Source organism: Cornus florida, unplaced genomic scaffold (genome assembly GCF_030987335.1).
Source record: "Cornus florida cultivar Cherokee Brave unplaced genomic scaffold, ASM3098733v1 CherokeeBrave_3.0.0_Hap2_Chr05, whole genome shotgun sequence".
NCBI lineage: Eukaryota > Viridiplantae > Streptophyta > Magnoliopsida > Cornales > Cornaceae > Cornus > Cornus florida.
The window spans coordinates 110,448,034-110,468,455 of NW_026775575.1; the positions used below are offsets into that span (position 1 = coordinate 110,448,034).

A 20,422-nucleotide genomic window follows, 5' to 3' on the forward strand; every position below is an offset into this window, starting at 1 on the left:
GTGGCAAAATTGGCACCCAATTTAGAACCCTTAATAACCCTTAATTGAAGGTGCAGGTGCAGTTCATAGTAGTAATTGAATGAAAAAATCCCCATGCAACAAAGTTTATGACGACTATATTCGTCCCCTCAAAATTGAAGTCAAAAGCAAGAAAATGTACTTTTTGACTGCTCATTCAAACAAAACTATCAAACAATTCAAACTCGCAAGCTTGAACCAGTCAGGTAAGTGCCAGCATTGCATGGTCCCTATACTTTTTTATTTTGTTGAGTATCCTGATCACCAATAAAATTCTCTTTCCAATGATCATTTACTCCAGCTGGTTCACAATTACATAATACAACAAAAAAGTAAAGATGGGGATGCCAAACATTTTGGACCCAAATGACAAGATGTTACTCAGCAATTCAATTAGTACAAAGTTCTCAGCGGATTGGCAGTCCAATCCCATTACAATTATGTTGCTAGCTTAAAAAATGAACAACAAATACCGAGTAATGCTCTTAAGAGTGCTCCATCGTAAGAAGAGTCACGAGCTCTTCAAATTTATTTAACCACTTTTTTGAGATTTATGAAAATTCAAATGAATCATTTAATGCATCTTTCAATTGATTGGTTAAAATGGAGAGCACATGGTGAGGGGCTCTCTTGAGAGCATTGTTCACTAATAATTTACAATGACCAAATAAACAATTATATATAGGAATTAAACCCATACCAGATACTTGGGTGGAATGTCTGGCATTGTAGCAAATCCACCACATACGTATACCTATGAACATATGCTTAACACGTGTGGCCTGATGAATTTCCAACATGACTGAAACCATTGCTGTGACCTCCATTCTGATTTTGTCTCCGACGTTGTCTCTTCGTCATGCGCTGCTTCTTATTTGATTCACTTTCTTCATGCCTTCCCTCAACTACCTCCTCATTTTCTTGCACCTTAGAAAAATGCTTCTCCGTGTACATTTTCCTCTTGTTTCTAGAGGACTCTGCATTACTATAGTCAGCAATCCCATTTCCTCGGGGCAGTGGTTCTTCTTCATCATTTAATTGCCAGTTGCAATAAATATCCTGCTCATCGTCGTATTGCTGCCGCAATGGCTCTCCTGCTCCAGGGAGCAAGTTACTAAAGGTCATATCCCCATTAGACCCTCCTTTTCGTTTCAATAGTATTGGATCCGGTCTTATTATGGTACCCAGAATGCTCCTGTTGGGGCCTAGGCCCAAGATGGTCTTTGCATTTGTCAATGTTGAGAGAGCCATTGCGAAAGCGGATTTAACCTGCAGCAGCAACCACCAAAAACACAAAAAAAAAAAAAAAAAAAAAAAACAAAACAAAACAAAAAAAAAACAAAAAAAAACAAAAAAAAAAAACACAGTGAGGTCCTCAACAACCCAAAGAAAGAATTGGGCTGTTGATATTTAATGTTGTTTAACATAGGTCCAAAGTACTTTTCCTACAAGACATTGTAGAAACAATAACAGCTCATGTTAATCAAATGAAAAAGGATAAAAAGCATAAACAAATAACAGATAGCAAATGATGCTTCATGCGCTGTGTCTCTCTGTCCAATACATTAAGTAATGATCCCCTCTTTAGAGGATGCCAAGGTGGCATGGAACATGGGTGACAAAGGAAAAAAGCAAAAACAAATACAAAATAGACAACAGCACATGCTAATCAAATAAAAAAGGGAAACAAAAACAAATAACAGATAGCAAATGATGCTTCATGCGCTTTGTCTCTATGTATCGATACATGAAGTAATGATCCCCTCTTTAGAGGATGCCAAGGCCCAAGGTGGCATGGAACATGGGTGAATAATTCGGGCTTTGGGCTGAGAAGAGTTCTCTAATGGCTTGTAAAACTCCTGTGTCCCCCGACTATTCTCTAATTCTACAACCTACTAACCAAAAGGAGGCAAATATGGTTGAGCAAAAAAGACAAAGGAGAGGAGAGCAATTGGGTGAAGAGGAGTAACTCAAGTTCTTATCATCATGTGAAGAGGAGCAACTCAAGTTCTCATCGTCATACTTCCTGTGGCACGGTTTTGGTTACAAATAAGAAGCTACATTCATCAACTTGCAACTCAACTATAGAAAGTCAATAGACAGACACTTCACAAGGACGAACTCCTTCTGCAATCATTTTTCTTATATTATTTGTTTCTTTGTTTCTTTATTTTTTAATTTTTTGTGCTCATAGGTTATTGCAATCATCAGAGTCAATCCTTGATCACTGTATCCCCAAAAAAATAATGCAGTGACAACCACCGTCCGCCGACCAAAAAAGGAGGTGCAATTCAATAATTGACTGTGTGAAAGGTAACACCACCAGATGTTGCTTGAGGAGACATGGCAGGATGGTATCTATGGTAACTGTAGAAGAACCATCAAGCAAATATTTAAAGAATGCCCCTTAATTAACCTCTTTTCTTCTTCTTTTTTGATAAGTAAGAAATGTATAAAAAGCGCTCAAAAGGGGAACGCATCCCAAGAGAACAACACAAGGCCAAAAAGAGCCTCTAAGCCTTCAAAGAGGCCAAAAAATCGACAAAATCCTCTAAAGATCAATAATCTCTCCCTGAAACCCAACAAAAAAGGTGGAAACAATAGAGAATATTAGAGAAGAAATAGGCATATCCTTTCCATCAAAATATCTCCTATTCCTCTCTAGCCAAATACACCACCACACACTTTCTAATTTATTATATTGGTAAATTATTGAATTTTCAGAATATCTAGATCATAACCTTACATATAGAAGAATGCAAAAGAGCACAAAATGTGAAGGCATTCCTGCTCCTTATGTAACCAACATAAATTAGTCATGCACATGAAGCAAGCAAGCAATAGATAGTAGAACAATGAAATAATGGAAAACAAACCTGTAAATAATTGAAGGAGCTCTTCCCAATGTCGTTCTCTGGTGCCTATTACAAGAAATCCCCAGTCAATAAGCTAAAGAGGATTATATTAAAATCTTCTACGGGCCTAGGGTCAATTGGTCATCCAATTCCCCAATTTACATTTTATTCCATTCTGCAAGTCATCCAGTTCCCCGTTATGCAATTCATTCTGTTCTAACCCCAATGTGCTGCCCCAAGGTGCAGAATGCAAGCCCTTCATCTAAAGAAAAGAAATTGTGCTCTTTGAAGGAACTAAATGAATTGTAAAATTGGGGCATACATGACCTCAACCACTTTGGAGCCTGCTTGGGGCTCACCTTCTTCTTCAAGAGAAATAAAAAAAGCACAACCGTATCAAAAATTGCAAGGTAACCTGTGGGTCCTCGATGGAGATAAGAATTTGCCGTCCTTTAGTTGAAAATCTAAAGAGGAAAACCACAGAACAATGATCAAAATTGGAATTAAATAAAATGAGAAGGTAAAACAGGATATATGTTTATTACAAACGATAATTTACCCTTTGCTACTCTTCAAGAAGAAGGTGCCTGATCCTTTGCAAGACACACCGACAGTGGATGTGTTCAATTTGCGTCCATATATATCAAAAAAGTTCACCTAACATCAAAAAGCAAATCACCTTTGAGAAAGTAGAAGTCTATAAATTAATAATTTTTTTCCCATAAACAAATGAAGTCAAACCAATAAAATTGAAAATATAATAATCATGATCATACCAACCAAAAGTCAAACAACGTATACTTTTTATATTTGGATCTATCGAAAGGATTGGATCTTTTGTGCAATTCCATCCCCTCCAAGGAATTGTTTGCACCCAAGAGGAGTCGAACCTTAGATCTGATGCTTCATGAGGCACCAGGGCCATGTGACTTACCCACTTGAGCCAACCCCTTGGGGTTGTGCAAGTCCATTTTCTATTGCATATGAATTATCTCTCTTGCTATATCCAAGCGGATACCGAGCACAGTAGAGTTATAGTTCCCGTCCCCAAAGTACACTTGAACCACACTATTTTAACCCTAGATTGCTTTTAGCTGTATCACTTTTATAGCATTATTTAATCATTCATTTCACTGTAAAAAAAATAAAAAAAAAATCATCCAGTCCCCGTGGCGGCCTGGTAGATAAGATCGAGTTTTATTAACCAAAAAAGATGAGAGTACAGGATAATTTAACAAAGCTCAAGGACGCACTCTGAAGTGAAAACATAACCTCTAACAAGATGAACAAATCTAGCTTAAAAAAAAATAAGTATCACATCCCAAGAAATTAGGCCAAGTGACACATTTCCACAGGTCAATGGTCATGTTGGCCCTATCGAGCTTTGAGACCAGCAAACATGCAGAGTGTCAGCACCAAAGAAAAGCCTTATTTCTCAGCTGCATCATCAGAGAATACAAATGCTAGTCTATGCTCAGAGACTGGCCTGCCCAAATTGAATGCTTGTGAGCTGAAACAAGGGATTATACCAATACACACAACCAATCCAAAGAACAAGAAGAAACACGTGAATAAATCAGAATCATCAGAGACCAAGTGTCTCAATCCTAAAAAGCGAGGACATCCGGCGTCCACACGGTGAAAATCCTCAAGTTTCAGATACATTTATTTTCCAACTTATATAGTTGGGCATATAAAAAATACAATCAGTTTGTTACTGACTGCAGGTATGAGATTTTAGGTGTCCTCTCATATCATAAGGAAAAGACCACGTCAGCGCTGATCTGCGCATCAACGGGGCCTATGATGATGTGGTCCAGATGTCAAATAGAACAAGGAGTTCCTTCCTCAGGATAAACCTCTATCAGGTGAGGAGTTCATCCCTACGGTTAAACCTCTAATTCGCAAGGAGTCCCTATGGATAAACCTTTCACTGGCGAGGAATTCCTCTCTATGAACAAACCTCAGAAAAAGGGGGGACTCCTATGGGACCTTGGGGAGTACTGACTTGGTGGCTGAAGCTCAAGGGACGTCAAAGGGTCGTGCCTCTCCCCCCTCCAACCTTGGCAGAGAAAGGAGCCTCTCTTACACCTGCCATGGATGAAGGAAGAGGTGGGGTCTCCTCCAAGGTAAAGGCAAACTCACATACCTCGCATTTAATGCCTTTCTTCATCCATGGCAGGTGTAAGAGAGGCTCCAAACCCAAACAGGCTTGCAAGGATTGGTCAAAATGCTGTTATTTCTAATTCAATCATTATTCATATCTACACACACACATATATATTTGGTAAATATCTATATGCATATAATCATTCTCATACCATTGAAACCAAAATCAATAATATAAAGGAATCCCTATGATTCAATTAATTTTATCATGACTAACACAAAATCAACTTGGAGATGATTCTCAATTAATAATAGGCTCATATGATGAGTGCCAATCACTGCAAAGAAATAAATGGACAGGAAATGTGAAAGCATACAAAATATAGTCGCCAAAAACGTACCAAAAGGACTCCCAGGTTATATTCTGGAGAAGCTTGGCAGTCATTTAGATTCTGTATAATCAGATGCATCATATCACAAAAGCAGCAAGTCATGGAACGGAAAAAAGGAGACTAAAGAAAGAAAGACAGTTAAACATTATGCTTAATTTTAAGCATTAGACTTCATTTTCCTAGAAGCAGTGCAAAAATTAATTATTCCAGATCATCATAACGTGAAGCTAATTGATCGAATTAAGAACACTTTAGAGTCAACCAGGCTACAGTCTCTACGAGGGTAGTCTCCGCTCTCCATCACTCGCTCCATATATTTGACACAAACAATTTGATCACATTAGATTTTGGTTTAACAGATGAATGTAACTCAAACAGCTGCAAAAATATGAGTCATAGATTCACAGAAGGCTTTTGAAAATTTCATTTTATCATTCAATTATAAAGACACACCCCCCAGAAATCACTTTCACTTGGTTAAACCTTCAAACTAAGACTGATTATTTCTCTACTCTACTGAGCAATGCATCTTTCCCCAAAACACCATAATTCAGGAAGCTCACCCTAAGCATGTCACTGTACATGCTCAACATACCAATAACCATTCAAATGGGTGCAGTTCTTTATAACTATTTGATAGCTTTGGTCCACAGCTCAATCATCATTCATTTGATACAAAGGGGTGCAGTTCTTCAAGGAACCTGTATCGACATGGCGTGGCTATGATATGGGATACTGATATGTACCCGACAAAGGAACCCAAATTGGACACCCTGATCCTCCACACATGATCGTGGAAAAAGAAGAAAAAGCTCAAATTTGATAGTACAGAAGAGTTGCTCACTTTTCACATGAATAGAGAGAGAACTCCTTTTTTCGCCACATCTCACTTAAATTGAATTCTGACCAAGTATATCTTTAAAAACGATACGATCAGAAGTTATTAATATAAAATCAGTAGTATCATTCTTTGAGACTATAAAGTACTTGGGTAAAGTGCATAAAACACCCCTATAGTATGCTTACAGTGCATATCACACCCCCTCATGTGCGAAAAATACCCCTATATTATCAATTTGCAGTTGGTACAAGTGCCCTCTTGAAGCACAGAAAATTAAGTTGATTCTAGAGAATAAATGTAATTAGCTTTTGATCAAAACCAACAAAAATTAATCCATTGTACAAAATAAAAGTACGACATAATGCGGATTTCAGCAAAACGAGTAACAGGGAAGGGAAGAAAACAAGGGGGTGATGAACTGTCATTTTGTGTATGCTTGTGCTTTTGTTATGGAGTCATATACGGAAAATATAAAAGTTGATGAAAATAGACGCAATAAGAACACATAAGAACGGTAAAATGGATGAAATATGCAGTCTACTATGTGCATTAAGGTAAAAAGTTCACCGCATTGGATATAACACAAGTTTATTTCAAGCTCAGATTGAATTTATTATTCTAAAAAAGATTTTCGGTCCAGATACCCTCATCATTGCCATGAGCATTGCAAGGAGTGCGAAAGAACCAATTCCACCGGAATAGACCTACACAATTTAAAGGACCATTGAGTGAGGCAGGATGGAAGAGCAGGTTCTCAGGGAAATTAATTACAATAAAATGTAAATATTCCCACCTCATTCAGCTCCCTTTGTTGTAGAAAAACTTTCAAGATCAAACACAATGGACGTAACGGGGGCCACTTATTTATGGCATCCTGAAAAGAGATGCATGAATCTCCATAAATTAAAAGACCCACTTGGAAAGAACTCATATATATCAAACATGATGGTAATTAGGAGATAATAGTCTAGTTAGCGGGGATATCAAAACAAACCTGTATAAACTCAGCAGCTTTTGGTCCGTTTTCCACATCAAAACTGTGACCAAAGATATGACATGTCAAACAAAAAGGAATTTGAAATTAAGAATAAACATATAACAACACAAATGAGTAAATATTTATTTTCATGCATGTCATCATGGGAAAAATCGTTGGAAAGAATGCTGGGGCCAACGCAGGTAACAACCTCGCAGGTCGCCTGGGCAGCAGGCCCTAGGCAGTTTCCTGAACTACATATCAAACAAGATATCATTTGTTGCAATACTCAAACTGAACCTATAAACATTAATGTGTCTAAAAGATATTCGCTGAGTGCAAAGCATATACTGACAGCAACTTTTTATATAAAATTAATATAAAAAAGAAAGAAAAAACTCAAACTAGAGACAGCTTAAGTGACCACAACATAATCATCTTAAATCTATATTACTAAGTTATTGACAGAACATCTTCCACACAAATTCTGTTTTGTTATCCAACCACACCAATTTTGAGTTTTGAATCTATTGAACTTATGAAGAGAAAAAATTACTAATAGCAAAATACCAAACGAAACGTCCTAAAATACAACAAGGGAAAAAAGAAAAGGAATAACAAACCTAGAATTAGCATACTAACCCTCTAGCTCAAGTGGTATTTCCTCCTCCTTCCAAATGGAAGGCTGAGGGTTTAAATTCCCTAAGGGGTAATAATAGGGGTGTGTGTAACTTACCTACCAAAAAAAACACAACTTAGAGTTATCATTTCTTTTTTCTTATCAAAATAAAAGTTAATAAACAGCAACAATGCAAACATTTTCACATGTAGTCAACTAGGAATAGCTAAATTCCATGGAAATGGTAGATAATTAATCGCCATACCTTATATCAAATGAAAATCCACTTCTCTTCTCTACAAATTTTATGATTGGTATGCGTGCCTTAGCAATCACCTAAAAATTTGGAGAAAAAAAAGAAGATAAATAATGCTCATGATAATAATATCCCGGTTGTGAAGTGAAGCACACCTGTATCTTCTTTGCAATGCCCCTTTGTGATAGAGCTCTAGAAAGGGCTTGTAAGCCCATTTGGGGAGTTCTGATATCTGACCCCAGAATCACTACCTACAATTCAGCAATTGACCAATTACTTAGGTTTAGTGACTAATCAACACACTTCTTTATCTGCAATCATTTCATGCCTCAATGTACCATAATTGACAAAAAGCGGAATCATCCATGAAAAAGGGAATTTTTTTTTTTATTGTTTTTATTAAGTTCCAGTCAAGGAAAATTCATGTTTACAGGAAACTTCCGAAATCCATGCTTTCAACTAATTCTTTGTTCACAAACAAGATTATAAATAAAAAGGCTTGATTGTTTTTGTTATTGCATAAGGTCAGCTTGTAGAACACAACTGAATAAAGCCTTTCCCAAAACTATTTAACATCGGCTACATGATCTGTTTCACCATTCCTCTCTAAAGCCAAAGCCTCAGTCAAACTGTCAAACAAACTTGCCATCATATCTTTCCTAATCATCCAGACCATGTTTGTTACATGGTCAACTAATAAATATATACAATCTTTAACTGTAAATCAACCGCAAGCACAAGTTCATTTTATTTATAAAAAATAATAATAATAATAATAAAAAGAAGCTCCACTGCACCTAAAGATTTTATTAATAGAAGATGTTCCTATTCCTTTTTCTTGCAGAATGAGAAATGGATTCGAGTCCAAAAGCAGAGATGATGGATTTGCATATTGAGAGAATGGTTAAAACTGGTCATGACTGGGGATGTTGTGAGTTGTATAGTTTGGTTGTTGTGGGTCAGCTTCAATGGGAATGGAGCTTGGTTTTTTAACAAGAGCAGCACAGCTGTAACTCAAAGATGTGATAAATCCAGCTTAGTAATGTGTGCAAGTCACTGTTTATTCCAATTTCATTGAACATGACATAGTATTATTAAATCCATTTTATTAAAAAAGTTACTTTCATTAAATCCGCGCAATAATTATTTGTAACGGTAAAGAATGTACAAGTCCAGACTACTGAGTTTGATTACATAAATCTTGATGAAAAGATCAGTCTTCTGTCAGAAATTCAAATTTTCAGATTTTAGGGACAGGGGTCTTGGCCTCAAATCTATGTCCCTTGCACAAAATTTGTATGTACAGCTTTTTCGAGATACACCCTACAATATGGGGTAAAAATCTCCAAACCTAACGTGGTAGTTTCCATCATAGGGATTTCTAGCTATAGATTAAGCCATTACCAAGGAGCTAATTCGTTCAGAACTCTTTCTTCCAAAGTCAGACTCCTCTCCACGGGAATAGATAAGGAGGGAGTTTTTCCCAAGTGAGTTTCGCTTAGCCCACTAGCTCCTACTTTCATACAGTTCACAGGGGTTCAACAAGCAATAAAATATTTCGAGATCAATGGTGTAATATTCATATTGCTCTAGCTCAGTCAAGACAAGTTCATGTGAACAGGTTGCTGACCAATTGCCAACTTGAAAAGGTTAGCTCCAGTACCAAAAACTCAATTTAAGGTCATAATAAAATTTGACAATATCCAAAAGAAATGTGAACACTTGACAGCAATTTGTGGTGTTCCCTTTTATTCAAAGAATCTTTATCTTTGACCATCAATGTGAAAGAGGAAGGTTAAATCACAAACATTTCAGTGAAATATTTACAAGTTAAAATAACTGAGTGTTTTTTTGCTTCATATAACAAAGCAAGAGTATGTAAGTCGTGAGATGAAAAAAAAAAAAAAAAAAAAAAAAGGAAGAAGAAGAAGAAGAAGAAGGTAATCCATGACAGAGAGGAGAAAGCATAGTATAAGTGACTGCATGATCAATCATTATATTAATTCCGGCAGAGGCATAACTTGATAATCCATGGAGTTACTAACAGGAAGCAATAACTTACATCAATATCACTAGTTGGAAGATAAAGCCCTGTCCTGAACGACCCAAAAACCTCTACCTACAAGCAAAATTACTAATATAAGCTTGCCACATTTCCAACCTATGAAATTTCCATATTATATATATATGTATAGAGAGAGAGAATACCTTGCAGTTTGGCCATATATATCTGATGACATCAAAGACACATTCTACTGCTTGATTGCGTGATGCTTGCTCTTCTGGAGTTGGTGAAAGAAATTCACAGAAGTCCAATATCTCTGTAATGCTCACCACCAACCAACAAAGGAAACAACTTCAGTGGAGTCGATGAGAAAAAACTCACATTAATCTATTATCTCCATAATACCCATGATCAACCAACAAAGAAAATAGTTCCACTGTTCTGTAATGAAATTTCTCCTAAATGCTAACAAGTGGTTGCAACCTTTCACGTTCACTAAGTTGCTTAAAAATCACACAAAAACTATCAAACATATATATAATAACTGAAGTTATCAATGAATGTCCACGAGCCTAAACCATTTCCAGAAACCTATCTAAAATCGAATATCTTGTTTTATAACTTCTACTTAAAAATTTAAGTGAAAAAAAAAGACATTCAATATAAATGTAGCATTGGTTGCAATCTCAAGTTAACAAGTCTACTACATATGTTCCATTCGAGCACCAATTTATGTTTAAAAACCAATAAACAAAACACACAAGAATAATATATATAGAATAACAAAACTATAGCTTCACTTTGAATCAAACTAGCAAACAGAAACAGAAAAGATACCTTTATGGAGCTGAAGCATAGGGCTTTTGAACCGACAATTGGCTCGAAACCAACCGCTCTCAAGCGTCGGCTCGAGCTCTCGAGTCGGCGCCGGACTTGCAGCTGGCAACGGAGTCGAAACCAAAAACTCTTTCAGTTCCTCGTGATCGGCACCGACGTCCAGAGAGAAAAAGTCCGGCGCGGCGGTTTCCGGCGATGGAAATTGGTTCGTAGAGAGAGAAATTTGGTGGCGGAACACGACGTAGGGTTCTGAGTCGTCGGAGATTGGTGCCGGTTGTTGGTCGGCGGCAGGGTCGGAGAGCGGGCTTAGGGTTTCGTAGACGAAGCCGTCGATTTCCATGATTAGAAAATAAGGAACCGTACGGTGATTCCACTTTAGTGAGTGTTATTACATATATCGTAATCCCTCCGTCAATAGATGATAGGATTGTGACTCAAAAACAGTTCTCTTTTGGGACAGATGAAATATATACCCCATAATATAATTGATTTTTTATATAAGGAAATATAATATTGATTTCTTAAAAATTGAAATTCCATTATTGCCCGCACTTCTTCCCATAATAAAAAATTATGAGACTTTATAAATATTTGTGATTTAAATAGTTTGTAATTATAAAATTAGAAAAATAATAAATAATAACAATAAATTTAAAAAAAAAAAATTCCTATCTATTTTTTATTTATTTATTAATTTCTTGATTTTGTAATTAGATACTATTTTTTATTTATTTTGTAATTAGATACTATTTGTATATTTGTAAGTTTTGTTCTTTTTTTAAACTTACACTGAAACAGAACCAATCTTAAGAATTCTCTTATTTTTTTAAAATTTTAAATCATATTGTATAACTGAGTGTTTTTTTTAGTATATATCATTGTAACCAATGGCAAATTATGTTCACGACATCAAACAAAGCTGGAAGGATGTTTGGTAGCTCAAAGCTACCAAGGAAAATTTTCCTATGACAATTCCTACAAAGTTTAATTTATAGAATGGGTATTACAGAGGATCATATGTTATGGAATTGCGTTTCGAACAAAAGCTTCGAATTTAGATTGGATATTATATCTTTTGTTATTTATTTTAAGTTAAAATAATTGACTGATGGAGTGGGGATTCCAACTGGAGTCTTTGGCCACAAATAACACATGCCTTACCATTAGACTATTGCACCACATTCAAAATCATATCCTTCTTTTTGTTTGTAATGTCCTAATGAGTTTATGAGTTTTATTTAGTTTGTAATGTCTTATTTTGGTTGTTTTGCAAAAATAAATAAATAAATAATAATAAAGTTTAATAAATAACAAAAAAAAAAAAAAAAAAACTGTTTTTGTAGGAATCTATATTACACACATCCATTTACACACAACTTTATCTTTTGTCTTATTCACAAATAATGGGATTTAATTTAATTTTTCTCAATTAAATAGATGTATAAAGATGAAAACGTATACATTGTAATTAATTTCTACACGGATAGGGTACATTATAAATTTTAAAAAATGATACCCTAAAAGCTTAGGGTTCTTTGTCATTACAATTTACATGACAACAGCTCTCCATTGTTTCGAAATCAGTATTTTGAGCAAGTTGAAGAAAATTAGGGTTTAACATTCACAATGAATCCTAATTGGATTCAAGTTCAACTTTTAATATATATATATATACATGGGTAAAGTACAATAAACTCTCTTTAACTATATCCCAATGAGCAACAACCCCCCTTAAATTTCTAAAGTAGCAGAAAACCTTCCCTAAACTTGAGTGCTTGGTTGCAATTTACCCATTCCGGCCGGTTAATTTCTAACCTGTACCTTGTACGTGAGAGCCCATATTTCTCTGAATGACCATACAACCCTTATAAATTTAAAAAGAGCAGCGTAAATAAATAAAGATAATGGGATTTTAATTAAAATTAATAAAAAAATATAAAGATGAAAACATATCATTGATTTTTATATAAAGAGGATGATTTTTAATTAAAAAATAAAATGACGTGCTTTGCAGATGGTTGCCCTTTATTTGTCCCACATCAAATTCGGATGGAAAAGTGATTGAGTATAAATGGGTGGGTATGTAGCACTACCCAACAGCTTGAACTTTTGGATAAATGGGCAAACGTCCACCTATTACAGTTGGTATCAGAGCCAGACCAGACCCAATTCTTGATCCGGTGCCACGCCAAGCGCCCGACCCGGAAGGCGTTTGGGTGAGCCACCCCAGGTAGGCAGGGTGGCCCGACCGCAATGAAGGCGTTGCGAGTTCCGGTGGGGGCGAATGTTACAAGGGCATATTTGTCCCACATCGGATTTGAATGGGAGAATGATTGTGTATAAATGGGCGGGTATGCAACACTACCCAACAGCTGAAGCTTCTAGCTTCCTCATCACTGATCTGGATACAGGTGCAGGGGTCTTTACGGGTTGGATGTCACCCTAATAGGGCTTCTTGTGTTTTGGGCATTGGTCTGTTTCTTCTGTACATTTTATTTCTTGATTAATAATATAGTTGATTTACCTAAATATAATAATAATAATTCTGGCATTTATTACTACTACAATGTTCATTCTAGTTCAGTGAATTGCTTAACCAAATAATTTTTAATTGGCTATTTATACCATATACAACTAAGTGGAGGGCTCTATTTCCTTATTTGTTGTATAATTGACCAATTAAAAGAGTAAGTCTAACAATTCACTGTAACTATTTGTTACAAGAATTATTTTCCTTTTACTTATCATTTTAGTAAAAACAATCAGTCAAAATGATTAATAAATTTGAGTAAAACTTTACTTTTGAGACATTAGTTCCATTATTACTTTACTTATGTATTATATATACATATTGCTTATATATTATTAGATTATGAGTTTAATCTAATTAATGGATTAGAATTAGTAATCTGAATCAAAAATAAAATTTCCAAAAATAAAAACAATTTAATCCAAAAGGGTAGGCTCGTCCATAATTTAAGACCCAGGCCCAGCCAAGCACTAAGGATTTTCCGGTCAAATAAATTAGCAGTGTTAGAATATTCGGCTTGAATTTCAAGGAAAACTTAATACAACAACTATAAAGCCCTTTTAAAATCATACAGCTATATAGACACGTTACATTTAAAAAATAAATAAATTATAGACACATTTTTTTCATGTTGTTTTTAACAAATAGTGGTTTTTAATTGTTTTATAAATAGCTTGCTTATAAATAAATAATAATGAGATTTTAATTAATAATAATAATAATATATAAAGCTGAAAACATATCCTTAATATTTATATAAAGAAGATGAAAAAAATAAAAAAAAATAAAAATTATAAAGAAGGGGTATATTAGTAATTGAAATATGATGACACCCAAACGTGTGGGGTCCCTTTTGGACATCCGTGTGTTACAATCCTTGGAAAGTTGGGTCTAAACTCTGAGAGCGATTCTTACTAAATCCTAATCATAAACCAACTACATATGCACAGAACTTTATTTGGAAACCCTAGATCCGTCTATATATTGTCATTCTCGTAGAAACTAGTGGAAGCAATAGTAGCCTATAATAACATTCAGTCATTCACAACCACTATCTTTCTCTCTCTTTGCATGCGTGCACACACACATATATTAAAATATGTATGATGACGTATTTTGTTTTTGTAATTGGTCTGCTTGTTACGCTATATTTCTATTTGATCCACGCGTGTTGAAATAGGCAAGCCGAAAACGATGTCGATGGGGAGGAATCTGCTGGGATATGGGAAGAGGATGAGTTAATCCCATAAACCACAGGATTGAGATCATTATTGACCATGTTTATGGTGATGGTGATGGTGATCAAGTGGAGTAAGAGAAGGTTCTGAAAAAGCTGGATGGTCTCCTAGAGATGATTTACAAAAGTTGTTGCTCATAGAAATCTACTAGTGATTGTGCCATATGTTTGGAGAACTTTAAAGATGATGAGACATGTCAAGTTCTTCCGTTGTGCAACCATAATTTCCATTCTCATTGCATTTGTCAATGGTTTCAAACAAGCAAGGCCCTTTTGTGTCCCATTTGTCGTAGGATACTAGGATAATTCATTCAACACTTAATATGTGACTCGAGATGAAATTAATGAAAGTTTTTGTTTTATTGTGTTTTTTATTTTATTTTATATTGTCCTTGGTTCTTTTCCAAATTTTATATTATGAAACTCTAAGCGGTGCGCGAGAAGTTATTCAAGAAAACAAACCAAACCGACACCGCTAATCATACCAACACTTCCACGAAGTCTTCCTCCAACGAAGACGTGAGCCCGTCCTCGCCTTCTGCTTCAATAGCCACGAGCGGAGGCGATTCATGGCTTTGGTTGATCAGGATTTGGATGTTGGGTAGAGATTGGTGAGAAAGTTTTAGAATGATTTTGAATTGGTGTGGCGGAGAAGAGTGGTTTGGCTCCGATAGCCAAGTGTTTATCCGATGAAGACATAAGCTCATTCCCGCTTCATGTTTCGATCATTATGAAGCAGAGATAATTCATGGTTTTGGTTGATGATGAGGATTTGGATCTTGGACAGAGATTGGTGAGGAAACTAGGCGGTGATTTTGAAATTATGGTAGTGGGGGGTGGTTTGGGAAAGTCCATTGAAGGCTCACACTGATGGATCAAATGTAGTGAAGTTGAAGAAGGGTACTGGTCAAGTTTTAGCCCAATGGCATTTTCATAAATATTAGGAACTGTGTTGACAACCTCTGGATAGCCATGGGGTGCTGTCAGCATGCAATTGAAGTGCACATTGGATAAACACTTAGCTATTAAATTGTCTAAGCTCGATAAAATTAGGGATAGGCTTGGGTTAATTCAGTTTGAGCCCGCCCTAGCTGCAGCTTTAGGTACCCTCCAAAAGAATTGGTTTCTTATCTTATATATTTAAGTGGGTCAAAATGGAGAAGATATTGGGTGAGCCAACATGTCATGTCATGTCATTGGTATGTCTTGTCAATAAAAACTCCACATACAGTAGGACTGATCACGCATCGGATCAGTTCGATTTCGGGTAAAATTCAAACTAATCCGGTCACCACGGATTGGCTAAATCTAAAATCGAACTGATTCGTGGGGACTATCAATCCGAACCAAATCAATCCATGAAATAACGGATTGATTCAGTTCAGTTCTCGGGCTTTTTCCAAAAAAGCCTAATGGTGTCTTGAACTTCAAGTTCAGGCCCTGGAACATTATGATCTTTGTCATATGCCAAGAAGAGAAATTCAAAACAAGGTCAATGTAAATCTTTTATCAATGATAAGAACTTTTATAATGTATAATTTTTGTAATTGCAGTAATCAGGATTAATAAATAAAGAAGAAAAAAGATTGTATATATATATATATATATAAACTGGAATAAATCATAACCATGAGAGAGAGATTCACGAAAAACTGTAGTCCTAGACCAACGATAACAAAAACAAAACAAAAATAATAAAACAAAACTGAAACACCCTATAGTTCAAAGTTACGGATAACTAAAAGGCACACAAACACATAAACAGAGAACTAGAAAAAGGAATTTAAAAAAAATGAAGAAGAAACCCAAAATTAAAAAAAAAAAAGAAAAGAAAACCAAAATATAACTAAAATCAGAGGGATGATGAACATATCGCAAAAAGGAAACCCAAAATTGAAAAATATGATCAGTTGAGGGATGAGAAGAAGAAAAATCCATGGAAAAAGCTTATGAACTCACCCTTAAAGGCCCACTGTCGTTTCAATTTTTTGTAGGTTGGACGATTGACTGATGATGAGTAATGGAGATTATAGGATTTGAGATGGTATGGTTTCTGAACTTTCTTCAGTCTTGGAGAAAATGAGGAGAGAGTCGAGAGATTGAGATGAGGCAGTGTATGGGACATTAAGGTTAGATATGTGTAAATTAGAAAATCTTTAAAATCAAATAATGAATAAAAAATAAAAAATAGAAATAATATATTACAGTATACATAGGGTTAATAGTTATATATATATATATATATATATTTACTGATCAGTTCGGTTTTTTCAGGGTCCAATCCGTTAACCGAACCGCTAATTACGGATTAAAATTTTTTAAAACCATCACCGAATCATGAGATCTAAAAACCGAACCGAATCACATGGATCATATTGGTTCGGCTCGGATTGACGGATTAGCTGATTATTTGAACACCCCTAACACACAGTGAAATTGATCCCAACACTTTAATAAAAAAGAGGAAATTAAAATTGGTCCTCAAACTTCAAGAAAAATGAGGAAATTATAGTATGTATACATATAAAGTCAAGATAGTATTTTAGAGCTTCGGATTTTTTTTAAAACTAGTTTATTTATTTGTCTGAGAAAAAATAGATCGGACCGCTAAAATTCAAAATTGGAAACAATCCTAAAGCAATTTTGATACTTTACCTCTAATTTATTGCTCAAATCCTAGCCCCACTCCTCCTTAATTTCCTTCCTAGGTGTGCATATATATATAAACGTGATCCAGACCGAATCTTAAAATCTTTCTCTGTTGGTTGCATATATAACTCTTTTTTTCTCTGTCTATCTAAATCATTCAACAAACTCTCAGTCATGGTTCTAACCCTAGGTTTAGGAAAATTCCATGATGGCAACCTACCAAAGCCTCAAATCTACAATGATTTGATGTTGAATGATGAGCTAGTTGACCCGCTAGTCCCTGTTCCTCACCGGTTAACGTCATGGACCAAATAAGCTCCTTGTTCTATCGGTGGCGTCAGTTTCAAGCGCCACCGCTTCCAAGGGCGGATCGAGTGCAGCATAAGAAAAATTCCGAGCGTAGCGCGAGAAATTACTAAAGAAAATAAACCAAACCGATGACATTGACCAGACCAGCACTTTCACCGAGTCTTTTTCCGACGAAGACGTGAGCCCGTCCCCGTCTCCAGCTTTGATAGCCACGAAGTGAAGGGGATTCATGGCTTTAGTTGATCAGGATTTGGGTGTTGGGTTGAGATTGGTGAGAAAGATTTTGGATGATTTTGAACTGGTGGTAGTGGGGAAGAGTGATTTAGCTCCGGTAGCCAAGGTTTATCCGATGAAGACATGAGCCCATTCCCGCTTCATGTTCCGATCATTGTTTGGTTGATGATCAAAATTAAAGCAGTGGAGAGTGATTTGGGGAAGTCCATTGAAGACTCACACTGATTAATTGAATGTGGTGAAGTTGAAGAAGGGTAGTGGACAAGTGTTTGTCCAATGACATTTTCGTAAATATTGGGAACTTTGTTTACAGTCCTTTAATATTCAAGGGGTGTTGTCAGCGTGCAACACGAGTACATATCAGATAAACGCTTGGCTATCGTATTAAATTCGGGCTCATAAAATCTAGTCCAGGCCCAGACCGAAAATAACAAATCATTGTCCAAGTCCGGTAAAATTCGAGCTATGCTCATGTTAACTAGGGTTGAGCCCACTTAAGTTGCTGCCCTAGGGACCTGTAATACCCCTAGTTTTAAAAAGGATAAAATTGAAATTTAATTATTTTTATTTCATTTTTATGTGACTAGTTGCTTGGGTGTTTAATTGTTTTCTTTCATTATTTGATTTAATTGTGTAATTTAATTAGTTATTTGATTTAATTGAATTGGTTTATTTGGTAAGTTGATTTAAATGATGTAGTTTTAATTCTTTGATTTATTATTTTAATTTAATTATTTGTTTTCATTTCTTTATTTAAGATTAGGGTTTTATTGGGACGTCATATATGTATCTGTTATATATGTATATGATTAGGATTTTATCGGCTGACTCTAGTTTGATTAAGGTTTTTTTTTTTTTTTTTTTTTTTTTTTTTTTTTTTTTTTTTTTGTCTTAGCTCTAGTTTAATTAGGGTTTTCTAAGTTCCTATATATATATGTGTATGAGTTTTTACTGAGGGTTGGGAGAACCTTATTCACGGCACAGTGGAAATAAAACAGAACAAAGAGAGAGTTGAGAGAACAGAGGAAATCATAAGAGCTACCAAGGAGAAGAATAGAGGGGATCAAGGGAGGGTTGTGATGGATTAAGTCAAACCCATAGGAGGCTTGAAGGAAGTTAGCAGTTGCCGGAAACTTAGAGACGACGCCGATATTTCATTACTGAAATCACAGGCAAGTTCTTCTCTTCCTCCTTCCCTCTGGCTTGTGTTCTGTGCACCTAGATAATCTCTAGGGTCTAATTAATTTTTTTTTTAAATCGGAACTTACATGCTTGCTATATAATATATTGATGATCTTTACGTGTTAAATTTGATTATGGAATAATGCGTGCAAGCTTGTTTCAAGCCTTGATCAGTTTTCTGTTTTAAGCATGTTATGTTGTTAAGCAAATTTTAGTCTCTGTAATTGCTTTTAACCTCTATAAATAAATCATGGGGATGTTACTATGATGATATAAGATCTTTAGGTTCAGGGATAAAGAGGAATAGAGGAGTTAGAATGGAATGGACGTTGCAAGTTAGCTTAAGTTTCGTACTGTAAACATGCTAGTTTAATGGCTAAATCTAACCTCTGTAATTGGTCCCAGTTATTGTAAACAACCTTGGGGATGCTTCTAGACTCAATTAAGACTCCTAAGATTAGTTTTAGAACCCAGCAGAGTGGTAAGAATTGATCAGAGAGGGAGCAGACGGACTGAAACGGAGCAGAACGGGGACGAAGGCTCTCAAAGGAGGTGAGAGCCGGCTCCATAGAAGTGGGAGCCGGCTCCCACAACAAGTAGAGCCGGCTCTAAGGAGTCCTAGAGCCGGCTCTAGGCTGGAATTTGGAGCAGGCTCCCTTTTTATTTTGTGATTTGTTTTAATTTTTTTTTAAAATTTTCTACGTACTGTGCTTACTATTGGAGCATGGGTTTTAAATCTGTTGGGTCTGGGGTTCCACAGAGAGTTTAGAAGGCTAAATTTGGGTGTTATTAGGACCTTAAATTGATTAGGGTTTAATTCTAAATTGTCGGGATAAACAGTGTAAAAATTAAGACATTCCCTATGTTGTTAACAAATGGAAGATAAATTAATTGTTGAATTAAATTTCAGCAATTTGATGGAATATAATGTGTTTATAAAACTTGTTTTAGAATGCATTCAAGTGCATGATAAGGTCATTTAATTATTAATTTTGATCTATGCATGCTTAGGAGGCTAGTTGTTGAATTATTAAATCGTTTTCTGCAACTATATGGTTAATGCTTGGATTTAAATTGCTGAAATATTAAACAATCTTCTGAAATTGTTTTAGCAATTTATTGGATAATAATATGATTATTTACCCTATTCTCATGCATGATGGAGTCCCTGACATATTAAATTTGGTTTATGCATGCTCTGGATGTTAGTTGTTGATTTATTAAATCGTCTCCTGCAACTATATGGTTAAATGTTTGGATTTAAATTGTTGAAGCTTTAAATATTTTTTTGCAATTATTTGGATGGTGATTTTTGGGTCTGTAAATTATTGAACTGTTATATATGTTGTAATTTACATGGATATGGAGAATTG

At 35.5% G+C, this 20,422-nt stretch overlaps 1 protein-coding gene across 1 annotated transcript; it reads right to left on the reverse strand.

The window, feature by feature from the left end:
- Positions 1-584: 584 nt before the first annotated feature.
- On the reverse strand, positions 585-11,353 carry LOC132308542 (uncharacterized). The gene is made up of 13 exons (XM_059806649.1): positions 10,909-11,353; positions 10,275-10,387; positions 10,129-10,185; positions 8,222-8,317; positions 8,076-8,146; positions 7,210-7,252; positions 7,009-7,089; positions 6,860-6,919; positions 5,384-5,434; positions 3,433-3,530; positions 3,289-3,337; positions 2,895-2,939; positions 585-1,287 (listed from the first exon to the last, which is right to left on the reverse strand). The coding sequence occupies exons 1-13, from the start codon at positions 11,246-11,248 to the stop codon at positions 787-789; spliced, it is 1,605 nt and encodes a 534-aa protein (XP_059662632.1). The 5' UTR covers positions 11,249-11,353; the 3' UTR covers positions 585-786.
- Positions 11,354-20,422: the final 9,069 nt, after the last annotated feature.

What these genes read in the sequence shown, in the direction of transcription:
- LOC132308542 (XM_059806649.1), bottom strand. Translation starts at nt 11,248, where the DNA reads ATGGAAATCGACGGCTTCGTCTACGAAACCCTAAGCCCGCTCTCCGAC. An exon ending in ATATATGGCCAAACTGCAAG is followed by an intron (nt 10,186 to 10,274) that starts GTATTCTCTCTC and finishes TTTTGCTTGTAG; the next exon opens with GTAGAGGTTTTTGGGTCGTT. An exon ending in TCTCCATCGAGGACCCACAG is followed by an intron (nt 2,940 to 3,288) that starts GTTACCTTGCAA and finishes TTCTTGTAATAG; the next exon opens with GCACCAGAGAACGACATTGG.